We start from the raw sequence: 12,354 nt of genomic DNA, 5'->3' as shown, positions 1-12,354 counted from the left end.
CCAACCTTATTCAGAGTTAATGTTTCTTTTGTTGAGCTTTATTATTTAATTTATTGAGCATAGTTTTTGTTGTTACTTCAGGTATAGTTATAATAGCTGTTATTAATGTCATTGCAGTCATTCAGAATCTGTTACCTTCATTTATTGTTTTTTTTAATCACAGAGTTTTGATTAGTTCACTACATTTAGCAGCAAAAATCCAACATTGCATTGAAAACTATAATTAGATAATATTGTAAAATTTTGGTCTGTATTCTCTCCATTGTGCCTTATGATTTCCATCAGTGACCTTTTTAAGAAATGAATGTTTTTAACATGATCTCTGTTGTCTTTTACAGGGCATCTTCTCTACATTCATTTTCATCCAAGTCATTTTGGGATTTTTTAGTAGAAGAAAAAAAATCTATTATTGGGCATAGTTCAGGAGATCATGTCAAAAAAATTTGTTTTAAAGGAATTGAAAATTTTCAGGCTCCACAAGTTGTAAGGTAATAAAATAAACTTAATAGTTTTTCTACCTTAAAATGTTCTATGGCGGTTTTATGTTCTGAAATAATCTTTAAATATTTACGAGGCAGGGTTTTATACATTCTTTGACATTCAGAATTAACATTTTTTGAAGCTTTATTTTTGGTATAATTGGTTTATAGTGAATTGTATATCTAAACTATATAAAGTTTTGATATATGCATATACCCATTAAACCATTATCACCAACTGCATTTAAGACCATGAATATGACTATCATTCTTAGAAGTTTCCTCATACTCCTTTATAATCCCTTCCTTACTTTCCCATAATTTTCCATATAATTACTGACCTGCTTCTGTTAATATAGACTACCTTGTATATTTTAAAGCTTTGTATCAATGGATTCATTCAGTAGATACTTTTTTGGAAAATCTGTTTTTTACTTTTGAGATTCATCCAAGTTGTTGTGCGTATCAATAGTTCATTCCATTTTATTGCTGAGTAGTATTTCATTGTATGGATATAAAACAATCTGTTTATCTGCATCTATTGATCAACCTTTGGCTATTTCCATTTTTTTGTTTAGCTATTTTTGATACTGTTTTGGTTTTTTTTTGTTTTTTTTTTTTTTCATTTTTCTGAAGCTGGAAACAGGGAGAGACAGTCAGACAGACTCCTGCATGCGCCCAACCGGGATCCACCCGGCTCGCCCACCAGGGGGTGATGCTCTGCCCATCCTGGGCGTTGCCATGTTGCGACCAGAGCCACTCTAGCGCCTGAGGCAGAGGCCACAGAGCCATCCCCAGCGCCCGGGCCATCTTTGCTCCAATGGAGCCTTGGCTGCGGGAAGGGAAGAGAGAGACAGAGAGGAAAGCACGGCGGAGGGGTGGAGAAGCAAATGGGCGCTTCTCCTGTGTGCCCTGGCCGGGAATCGAACCCAGGTCCTCCGCATGCTAGGCTGACGCTCTGATACTGGTTTTTAAAGTCTAATATGTTTTTATTTTATTTATTTTTTTTAAAATTTTATTTATTTATTTATTTTTAATGGGGTGACATCAGTAAATCAAGATACACATATTCAAAGATAACATGTCCAGTTTATCTTGTCGTTCAATGTTGCATACCCATCACCCAGAGTCAGATTGTCCTCTGTCACCTTCTATCTAGGTCTATTTGTGCCCCTCCTCCTCCCCCTTCCCTCTCCCTCTCCCCCCTCCCCCCATAACCACCACACTCTTATCAATGTCTCTTGGTCTCACTTTTATGTCCCATCTACGTATGGAATAATGCAGTTCCTGCTTTTTTCTGATTTACTTATTTCACTCCGTATAATGTTATCAAGATCCCACTATTTTGCTATAAATGATCCGATGTCATCATTTCTTATGGCTGAGTAGTATTCCATAGTGTATATGTGCCACATCTTCTTTATCCAGTCATTTATTGATGGGCTTTTTGGTTGTTTCCATGTCCTGGCCACTGTGAACAATGCTGCAATGAACATGGGGCTGCATGTGTCTTTACAAATCAATGTTTCTGAGTTTTGGGGGCTAATATGTTTTTAAACGGTTTCATATTTTTAAATGCATATATATAATCTCTTAAGTGTTAAACTTTGACAGTAAAAATATTTATGTTCAACTACATTTGAGTGCCACTTATACATGTTTTGTATCTATTACATACATAATTATAATTAAATGTTTTAAAATAGACCTGCACTCAGCACAGTATAAAACACTGAAGAAACAAAGTGAAGAAGATACTAATAAATGCAAGCATATACCTTGCTCATGGATAGGAAGAATTAGTCATTAAAATGTCCGTACTACCCAAAGTATCTATAGAGTTAACACAATTCCTATAAAAATACCAATGGTGTATTTCACAGAACAAGTAATTCAAAAATTTATATGGAAACACAAAGGACCCCAAAAGAAGTCTTGAAAAAGAACAAAGTGGGATGTATCACATTACCTGATATCAAACTATAGTACAAAACTATAGTAATCAAAAAAGCATGATACTGGCATAAAAACAAACACATAGATCAATGGAACTAATGGAAAATCCAGAAATAAACCCATGCCTATATATAAGTCAGTTAATCAATGACAATGGAAGCAAGAACATACAATAGGGTAAAGAGTATCTATTCAATAAATAATGTTGGGAAAATTACACAGATATAAACTCAAAAATGAAACTAAAACACCTTCTTACATCATATACAAGAATAAACTCAGAGTGAATTAAAGACTTAAATGTAAGACCTGAAACCATAAAACTCACAGAAGAAAATTCAGGCAGTAAAATCTCTGACATTGGTCTTAGCAGTGTTTTTTTCTTATATATCTTCTCAGGCAAGGGAAACAAAAGAAAAAAATAAATGGACAACATCAGACTAAAAAGATTTTACACAGCAAGGGAAACCATCAACAAAACAAAAAGATAATGATGAATGGGAGAAGATACTCACCAATGACATATCCGATATGGGGTTAATATCCAAAATTTATAAAAAATTCTGATCACTCAACACCAGAAAAACATCCCAATTAAAAAGTGGGCAGAAGATCGGAATAGACACTTCTCCAAAGAAGACATACAGATGACCAAGAGACATGAAAAGTGACTCAGCATCACTAATCAGAGAAATACAAATTAAAACTGCAATAAGATTCAACCTCACACCTCTCAGAATGGCTGTCATCAATAAATAGAAAGTGTTAGCAAGGATGTGGAGAAAAGGGAACACTAGAGTACTGTTGGTGGGAATGCAGACTGGTGCAGCTACTATGGAAAACAGTGTGGAGGTTCCTCAAAAAGTAAATGGAATTGCCTTATTACACCTCAATTCAGCTTCTGGGTTGAGGAATATATCTGGAGAAACCCCAAACATTAATTAAAAAGAATATATGCACCCCTATGTTCATTGTAGCATTCCAAACAATTCAAAAAAATATATGCCCACCTATGTTCATTGTAGCGTTGTGTACAATAGCCAAGCTGTGGAAGCAACCCAAATGCCCATCAATAGATGAGTGGATAAAAAAAGCTATTTATGTCCACAGTGGGATACTCCTCAGCCATGAAAAATAATGAAATCTTTCCTTTTGCGACCTGTAGGGTACTAATAAGTCAGACAAAGAAAGACAAATACCATATTACTTCACTTCATGTGTGGAATCTAAAGAACAAAATAAACAAAATGAAATAGACTCATAGATACAGAGAACAGATTGACAGTTGACAGAAGGGGGTAGGTTGGGGGTTTGAGTGAAATGGTGAAGGGATTAAGTACAAATTGGTAGTTATGGGGTAGTCACAGAGATGTAAATTATTGCATAGGGAGTATAGTTTATAATATTGTAATAACTATATATTGGGCTAGTTCAGTACTTAGGGAGACCACTCTATAGAGTTCATGATTTTCTAACCATTATGCTGTACATCTGAAACAAAAATAGAATAATATTGAATGTAAACTTTAATTGTATATGTGCTGCTGAAGTGAGCACTGTGTTAACTGTAATTGAAAGAATAAAAAGGTCATGTATACATCTCATATTAAGTTTATTCCAAATTTGTTTAATTAGGAAAACTTTTTTTAATTTGTTTATTGTCCTCTGTAATGACCCTGTATCTAGTATATTTTTAAAAACTGAATATAATATATAGTCTTTATTTATTTTTTTTATTTTTTTACAGGGACAGAGAGAGAGAGTCAGAGGGATAGATAGGGACAGACAGACAGGAATGGAGAGAGATGAGAAGCATCAATCATCAGTTTTTCGTTGCAACACCATAGTTGTTCATTGATTGCTTTCTCATATGTGCCAGGACCACAGGCTTTCAGCAGACTGAGTAACCCCCTGCTTGAGCCAGCAACCTTGGGTCCAAGCTGGTGAACTTTTTGCTCAAGCCAGATGAGCCTGCGCTCAAGCTGGCAACCCCGGGATCTCGAACCTGGGTCTTTCCGCATCCCGTCCAACACTCTATCCACTGCGCCACCGCCTGGTCAGGCTATAGTCTTTTTTGATAGAAGAAAAATAGAACATCATTGGTTTTTTAAGTTATATGATGAGTGGACCATATTTTTAAATAGAAAGAAATGTAATTTTATTTTCTTACTATGAGGCACACAAATCTGTGTTCATCTTATCCTCCTTTTTTGTTTTGCAGTAGAAGAGTTGTCCTGATCTAAGGCTAGTATTTATTCCTTTGCTTGTATCTTAATTCTGATAATATTTCAGAAGCCTTAAATTGAATTATCCTTCTCTTTTCTTGTGGATATTCAACCTTTCCTTTTCAGTAGATTCTTCTCACCCGGTTTTGAATACACTCAGGTCTCTCTCATGTGGTCTGGGTGGGATAATTGATTCCTCACTCAGCCCCCACACTTTCTTCTGGCAGTTGTCCTATCATTACTGGGCCCCTACTCCCTTCACAGCCAGATTTCTCAAAGAGCTGTCAGCTTCCACTCACTGCAAAATCTATTCTGGCTTCCAGTCCCATTACTAAATTGAAACACTTCAGGAATTTATCAGTGACTCCCATATTGCCAACCCTATGGACTTACTGTATGATTCGTTGTACTTGAAGTTCAGTTACAGGTCATCTCATTTCACTTTATGTCCTTTCTATGCTATTTCATGAGCTTCTATGTTTAGTTATCAGCTACATGCTATAAACAAAGTTTATTGCTGTTTTCCCACATGTATCATCTGAGCTTCAGACTGTTAGATAACTGCTTTCTTGGTTTCTCCATCCTATTTGGATGTCCAGAAACACCTTAAACTTTATTTCCAAACCCAAAGTTTTATTTGTACCTCTTTCATAAAACCAAAATCAAACAAATACACAGACAAAACATTAAACAACCCATATTTTTCCTGATTTTTCTTCCTTGACAAGTGGCATTTGCAAGTCTTTTACACTAAGTTAATAAGGTCTGATAACTCACTGCCATTGGACCAGCCTACAAGTCTTTGACATGTCCATCCTCACCAATGTCCAGTCTCTTATCAGGACATGACAGTGTTATCTTTTAAATATTTCTCAAATCCGTACACTAAAATTTAATCTCCACTGGCTTTCACCATCATTCAGACTATTGTGGTCTTCCACCTGGTCACCTGAGTAAGCCTCCTAACTGGTCCTGCCTTTACCTTTCTTTCTTTCCTTCAGTATATTGAGCCAGCATGTTCTCTTTAAAATGCAGAATTCTTATATGGTCTTAAAGTCCTACCTAGTCTGAATTCTGCCAACCTCTTTAGCCTCATCTTTTAACATGATCTCTGTATTCTAGCTATCTTGGCCTTCTCTTAGTTTCTCAAATGCTACTTACCTCTTTCTACCTACCCACCCTTTGACTAGATGACTCTTTTTTTAGTCTAGTCAGTCATGTTCTTTGGAGCAGTCTGACTTCCCCTTTTGGGTTAGTTTCCTGTTTACATATGTTCTCAGTGCACTTTTCACTCGTCACACTTTACACAGTTATTACTAGGATTTTTTGTTTAATGTTTTCTACTACCAAGATTTTAATGTCTGTATATTCAATTGCATAGTTCATTGAGAGTAAGGAAGATTGATCTCTGCTATCACCAGCGCTTAGAATGTTTCTTAGTATGTAGTAGGGGTTCTGAGCATTTGGTGAATGGTGGGATAAATAAATGAAATAACGTAGCTCTCTCAGGGAACATTTGTTTCCAACATAGCAAGTTTTATTGTATTTCTTAGATGTATAAATTTTGAAATATGAAGTATTAACTTCATTTTTATAATTTTTCAATATTTTAAGTATTCAAAGTATACATTAAAATGTTATTTTCTTTGGATATTTTTATTTGTCATAGAACTCTTAAAATATTAAGGATCTGTGGTTTCATAGTTGATCACTAGAGTGTGCTATAACATCAGGGCTCTTAATTGTGAAAATCGGTCTGTGCTATTGCACCTCTTTTGGAAATTATACCTAAAGGAGGATATATATGATAGTATCAAGCCATCCATACATTGAGTGTTTGGTGGGTGGAAGTTGATGTTTTAAATAGCTGTGTGTTACCATCTTATCACTGAGAAAACAGCTTGGGTTTTTATTTTTTAATTTCACCATAAAAAGTTTTATCATAACCAAGTTTTTTTTTAGGAAATAAGCCATAACAAATAAAGTAAAATATTTATTAATTCATTATATCATGGTACACGTGATATATGTATAACATTCTGCTGGCCTCTCGGGTATATTTAAAAATATAATAACACACAGACCCAGCTTTAAATGTGTTTGAAATGTAGTTGGTAAATCTAAATATGCACATATGGAAGTTAAATGATAGAACAAGAATGAAATTACAGTATAATTTAACAGTATTAAAAAGTCACACAGCAATATGTGATTAAGTGCCAGATGAGTGGTTCAGAAAAGAAAAAAATGACTGGGCTAGAGTTGTAAGGACAGCCTTTATTGAAGAAGAAGGGGTTGAGTATTAGTTTATAAACACTTTTTGTATTCAGTCCCAATGTGTAATTATTATCTTTATGGCCATATAAATAATATTAGAAAAATATTGATATATTTTATTGACATAAGTTTTTGAACATAGATGGGATTTTTAAAAAGAGAGGAGAAAGGATAGTATGAACAGATGAAAATAGTTTGGACTAAAGCAAGAAGACAGAATGCTTTAGGGAAGTTGCGGTGGGACAGAGTTTAGAGAGCTTATGTCAGGAAATTTCACCAATCATACATTCTTGTTTTAATGGTAGAAAATGTGATTTTTTTTCTCCTTAAAGTTAGGGAAATCTAAGAACAGCGGTGTTGTTTGGGATGGTTAAAATGTAAAAAGTATATAATACTCTTAGTTTCCTAATCAGTATAAGGGAAATAATATCTGCTTTCTTCATTGAGTATTGCAAAGATTAAATGAGCTAAGTATATGAAATATTGTCAGTAACTTTGCCCACATATCAAGTCTAAACATTCTAGCTTTCAGTGCATTTTGTATTCTGGCTCTTCTGTTTTATTTTAATTTCATTTCCCTTTTAATCTCTTTCATAGTCTTCTGTTTATTGACACGAACAGCCTATCTTTAGTTAAGCCATCAAAATTTTTGTCACTACATGCATTTGTACGACCAAACCCTATCTCAGTGTCGCTCTCCTCAGTTTTAATGTCATCTCCTCAGTGAAGGCAGTAGTATATACCCTCTTCCCTATTGTGTTAATTGCTTCTGTGAATCCATAATACTTTGTACATATTGGTTGAGATATCAATTATAGTATGTACTCTCATGTTGTTTTTCATTACTTAACAACATTAAAAAAAACTCCCTACCAGAGATTTTTGAGGGAGAAAGACTGAGTTTTATTTAATCAGCCTGATTTTCAGCACCAGAGTGCTGCCACATACCCAGTAAATGTGCATTAATGAATCAGGAAGTCACAATTGTAGGCTCTGTTTATTTAACTCTCAGATTTTATTGCTAAATCTGCCTATGCCTTTGTTTGCTCATTGCTGAGAAAGGGCATTTGATTAATATTATTAATTAATTTGATAATCTCTAGGTACATTTCTCACTCTAAAATATCACAATTCTGCTCATCTCTGTAGTATATTTGTTAATTTTTACTTTTATAGGAATTCATTCTATACCCCTTTTTTTTATTGTCTTCTGCTTGAGGCCCTCTCAAATGACCAAATCCTTTTGATTTTTATAGTTCTTATGCTCTGTAGACTTCAGTTTGTTAGATCCTGTCTTAAATTCTTTTTGGTTGTATTGTATGCCATTTTATGTTGTTTGCTCATCTACTTTGTGACTTCTTAGAATAGGTGTCCCCAAACTACGGCCAGCAGGCCACATGCGGCTCCCTGAGGCCATTTATCCGCCCCCGCCACAGTTCCAGAAGGGGCATCTCTTTCATTGGTGTTCGGTGAGAGGAGCACTGTATGTGGCAGCACTCCAACGGTCTAAGGGACAGTGAACTGGCCTCTGGTGTAAAAAGTTTGGGGACCCCTATTAAAAGATAGAAATCATGTCTTGTATTTCTGTCCTATCTGTAACCCCTAATATTGTCAAAATATTTACTATAGTTTAGTCGTTCACAAAATTTGGCTGCTAATTATCTGGTTTTTATATACAGTTAAGTCTTCATTTAACATCATTGTTAAGTTCTGCAACTTTAAGGAAAATGAAGTATGATGAAACCAATTCACCATAGACTAATTCATAAAAACGAGTTAGGTTCTTAAGCCATCTCATCAAATATAACTAAACAATGTTGAATAAAATATGTTATTCTAGGACCTGCTGTATTTTGGGAACTTAGTGCTAATTTGTCACTTTTTAGTCATAAAATATTAATGTTAAAACATTCTTCACAGGTTGTCTATTTCTTAATGTATGTTTGATTACAATAAATGGCTATATGAATATTATTTTAAAAAACAGACCATTTTTCTTTTTGCAAGATCTTCTTTTAAAATCACCTATAGATTTTTGTCTTTGGTTATAATTTAAAGGATAAGTCTGACTGCACGCGTTAATTTATTTTTGAGTTGGGATTGCAGTTCTTTTTCTATAATTCTATTAACAAACAGTTTTACTAATGTGACTACAGCTTTAATTTTCAGTTTGGTGTTTGTTTTGCAGATCCTCTACTCATGGTACCCCAGGACCAAATGGCAGGCATATTTCAGATGTACCACTTCTAGACAGTCACAAGTAAGGTTAATAGATTAACTTTGGGACCTTGAAAGGTAGGCTATTGCTTAGCACTGAAAAAGAATACAGTGGTTCCTCGCCATATTGCGGTTCACTTTTCACAGTCTCACTGTATCACGGATTTTTAAATTGTATATAATATATATATATATTATATCTAATTTTGTATTGCAGATTTTTTGCTATATTGTGGGATTTTGCAGTATATAGGTATTTTTATGTATTTAATTATTTTTGCAGTAAAATAAGCAAAATAAGTGTGGGAAAGGTTTATAAGAGTGTGGAGAGGATTTATAATAAAGCCTTAAAATATATAGAAATAATAAAATAAATATAAGGTCGCTACTTCACAATTTCGCCTATCCCGGGTGGCGGGGGGGGGGGGGAGAGTTCTGGAACCTATCCCCGCGATAGACGAGGGACCACTGTATTAAAGGAATTTGGAAATAAGATGATACTGAATAGACTGTGTTATCTGAACACTCCCAGCTTTACAGTTTGAGTTACCTTTCTGTTGTATATTACTTCTGCCCCATCTACTTTTTGGTGTTTTCAAAAGTTTTCTCTACAGCACTGATCCAAATAAAATATATTAGTTCTCTTTTTTTCTGTTCCTCACTTTATCGTTCTGTAAATGGAATGCAAAAGCTTCCAGTTCCCTTATGTTGTAGGTCATGGGGAAAAAAATATAACACTGTTAAAGAGTATTTCAGAGGAGATACTGTGTGTAGAAATTTGGGAAGATGAATGCAAACTCATTATTATTCTTTCAGTCCCTGGTTATCTTCTTCACTGCCTGCCCCGCCTGCAGTAGCCCCAGTCACTTTTGCATCTATTGTAGAAGAGGAACTACAGCAGGAAGCAGCACTTATCAGAAGTCGAGAAAAACCCTTGGCTTTGATTCAGGTAAAGACATGCCGATACAGGTTTAATTTAGGGAAGAACTACATTACACTTTATCCTTAGGTAAATTATGTTTGCTTTGTGTAGGTGCATATGTTTATCAAATTTAAATGTAAATGTAATATAAAAGTAAACTGAAATTCAGCAGTTGTTATTTGAAGTATTCAGGATAATTAATTTAGAACTAAAAATTCTAATTGTAATAAAGCTGCTATTTTTAGCACTGGTGATTCTTTGAGCTTTTTAAAAGTGACCTGTAGAGAACTTGGCACTATCTAGCATATTAGACTTGCCTCAGATGTTCAGTAAGAATTATTAAGAGTTCTTAAAGCAACACACACCAATTCTGGCTTACTTAAGGAAAAGAGAATTTATTTGAGGGATGTTAAGATTCCACAAACTGAAGCTGAAAGACCAGAGAGCCAGGCTTGGAAACAAAAAGTCTTAGTTGCCCAGGAGATCTTAAAAGCAGGGGTTTGAAGACCCATAGAATAACAAAAATTATCACACCGAATGAAGCTATTGGAATCAATGGATTCTAACAACTATTTTCAGTTTCTTTTTTCTTCTGCTCAAGATTAAAATTCAAGGAAAGGTGGGTATCTGATTATCCTAGCTCAGGCTTCAAGCCTTCTCCTTGCCAAGGGAATAATAGTAGGATACCTACTCTGTGTTTTATCCATAGAAAGTGGTAGTTCCACAAGAAGGAAATTGGAAAGCTAATATAATCCTACTTAGTTGATAATTGAAAGAATAAAGCAAATCTTCCTTTTTCTTTCTTTTTTTTCCTTTCCTCCTTTCAGATTGAGGAGCATGCGATACAAGATTTATTGGTTTTCTATGGGGCATTAGGCAACCCTGATGAGTTTGTCATTGTTGAAAGGACACCGCAGGGACCACTGGCAGTACCGATGTGGAATAAGCATGGATGCTAGTTTGCTGTGGAATTGTACTGCAGTTTAAACATAATATTTGTATGATTAAAAAAATCCTTAGAATTGTAATTTTAGTAATTTTATGTAAAAGTGTGTGAGAGGGAAAACGATTGTTTAAATTGAATTATTTTATCTGACTAGGTCTGAAAAGGAAAACATGAATGATTGAAGTGTAAAATTTAAGAGTGATGCATTAAAAATAACTTTCCATTTGAGTACTACTTGGGATAAATAATTTAGAATATTTTTGCCAAATATCTGTTGTCACTTCTTTTTTGATATGAGATCGATGAGCGAAAAGTAGGAGTATTAGCCATTACTTTTGATCCATTAATGGCCAAAGTTTTGTGTTTACTGCAGTAGTTATGTTCAATTCTTGTGTCTTTTCTCATTGAGTGATGAACATTTTAGTGTTTTTAAAGCTTGAACTGCTCAAATGCCATGTTATTTCAGCTTGGATAACATATTCTCCATTTTGCATTAAACTATGGAGTACAGTGGAAAGGAAATAAGAATACTATTGAACAGCTTAGTCCAAGATAATAGTTCCTTTATAAGATTTGGAGTTACTCTGAGTTGTTTTTTGGTGGGGGAAAAGACCTTATAAAAACCTAATTTTGAAAGAATCAGTTTTCCAAAGTGTTAAATTTTCTGAAATGCTTAATTATACATTGCAAGAATTAAATAATGTAGAGGAAGGTAGGTTTATAAACATTATTTGTTTTCTTTACAGTATGCTCTTTGATTTTATTTGCGAGTAGTTTAAAAAAAATTATTTTTATGTTAAATCTGTGTTCCAGTACCTAGAGAAATTGGGAAGGTTAGTGTTCTAGTTTCTGGGACACAAGCCTAGGATAACATAGAGAAATTTCACTGCTATAATTCAGATGATGGAAATATTGCTGAAACTAATTCAGTACTTGAAGTTTAGCTTTACCTAAAATAAGCAAACTTGTAAGCAAATGTGCAATAAAAAATAATCTTGATTGCTGCTAATGTGTGTTTGATATTTTATACTATATTGACATATATTATAGGAGGAATTACTAATTATTTCTCTTGATATACACCATCATTGGTATTTGTTTCATGTGAATGTTGCATTCGTTCCTTGACTTTTAAAAAAAGGGCAGTTTTTCTTAAAATGCACCTGTGTAAAGATTTTTATTATGTGTTAAAGTAAATTGTCTATTTTGTTGACATAAATTTGTTCATAGTATTTTAATCTAATACTTTCTATTTCTGTAAGGCTCAAGTACCTACTTTCACCCTTGATTTTGGTAATCTCTGTTTTCTTTTCCCCCTTGATCTTATCAATT

The 12,354-nt window shown here is 34.2% G+C and overlaps 1 protein-coding gene across 3 annotated transcripts in view; it reads left to right on the top strand.

Moving 5' to 3' along the window:
* IBTK (inhibitor of Bruton tyrosine kinase) overlaps nucleotides 1-12,031 on the top strand; it is a 93,838-nt gene extending 81,807 nt beyond the window's left edge. For all 3 annotated transcript variants that reach the window (XM_066254027.1, XM_066254019.1, XM_066254031.1), the window contains 4 exons: nucleotides 339-488; nucleotides 9,126-9,197; nucleotides 9,971-10,103; nucleotides 10,904-12,031. In XM_066254027.1, the coding sequence (XP_066110124.1) occupies nucleotides 339-488; nucleotides 9,126-9,197; nucleotides 9,971-10,103; nucleotides 10,904-11,035 (487 nt within the window). In that variant the 3' untranslated portion in view covers nucleotides 11,036-12,031. The remainder of the gene's footprint in view (nucleotides 1-338; nucleotides 489-9,125; nucleotides 9,198-9,970; nucleotides 10,104-10,903) is intronic.
* The last annotated feature ends 323 nt before the right edge of the window (nucleotides 12,032-12,354 follow it).

The sequence above is a fragment of the Saccopteryx bilineata genome, chromosome 1 (genome assembly GCF_036850765.1).
Source record: "Saccopteryx bilineata isolate mSacBil1 chromosome 1, mSacBil1_pri_phased_curated, whole genome shotgun sequence".
Lineage (NCBI taxonomy): Eukaryota > Metazoa > Chordata > Mammalia > Chiroptera > Emballonuridae > Saccopteryx > Saccopteryx bilineata.
This window is presented reverse-complemented; position numbering and strand designations above follow the sequence as displayed.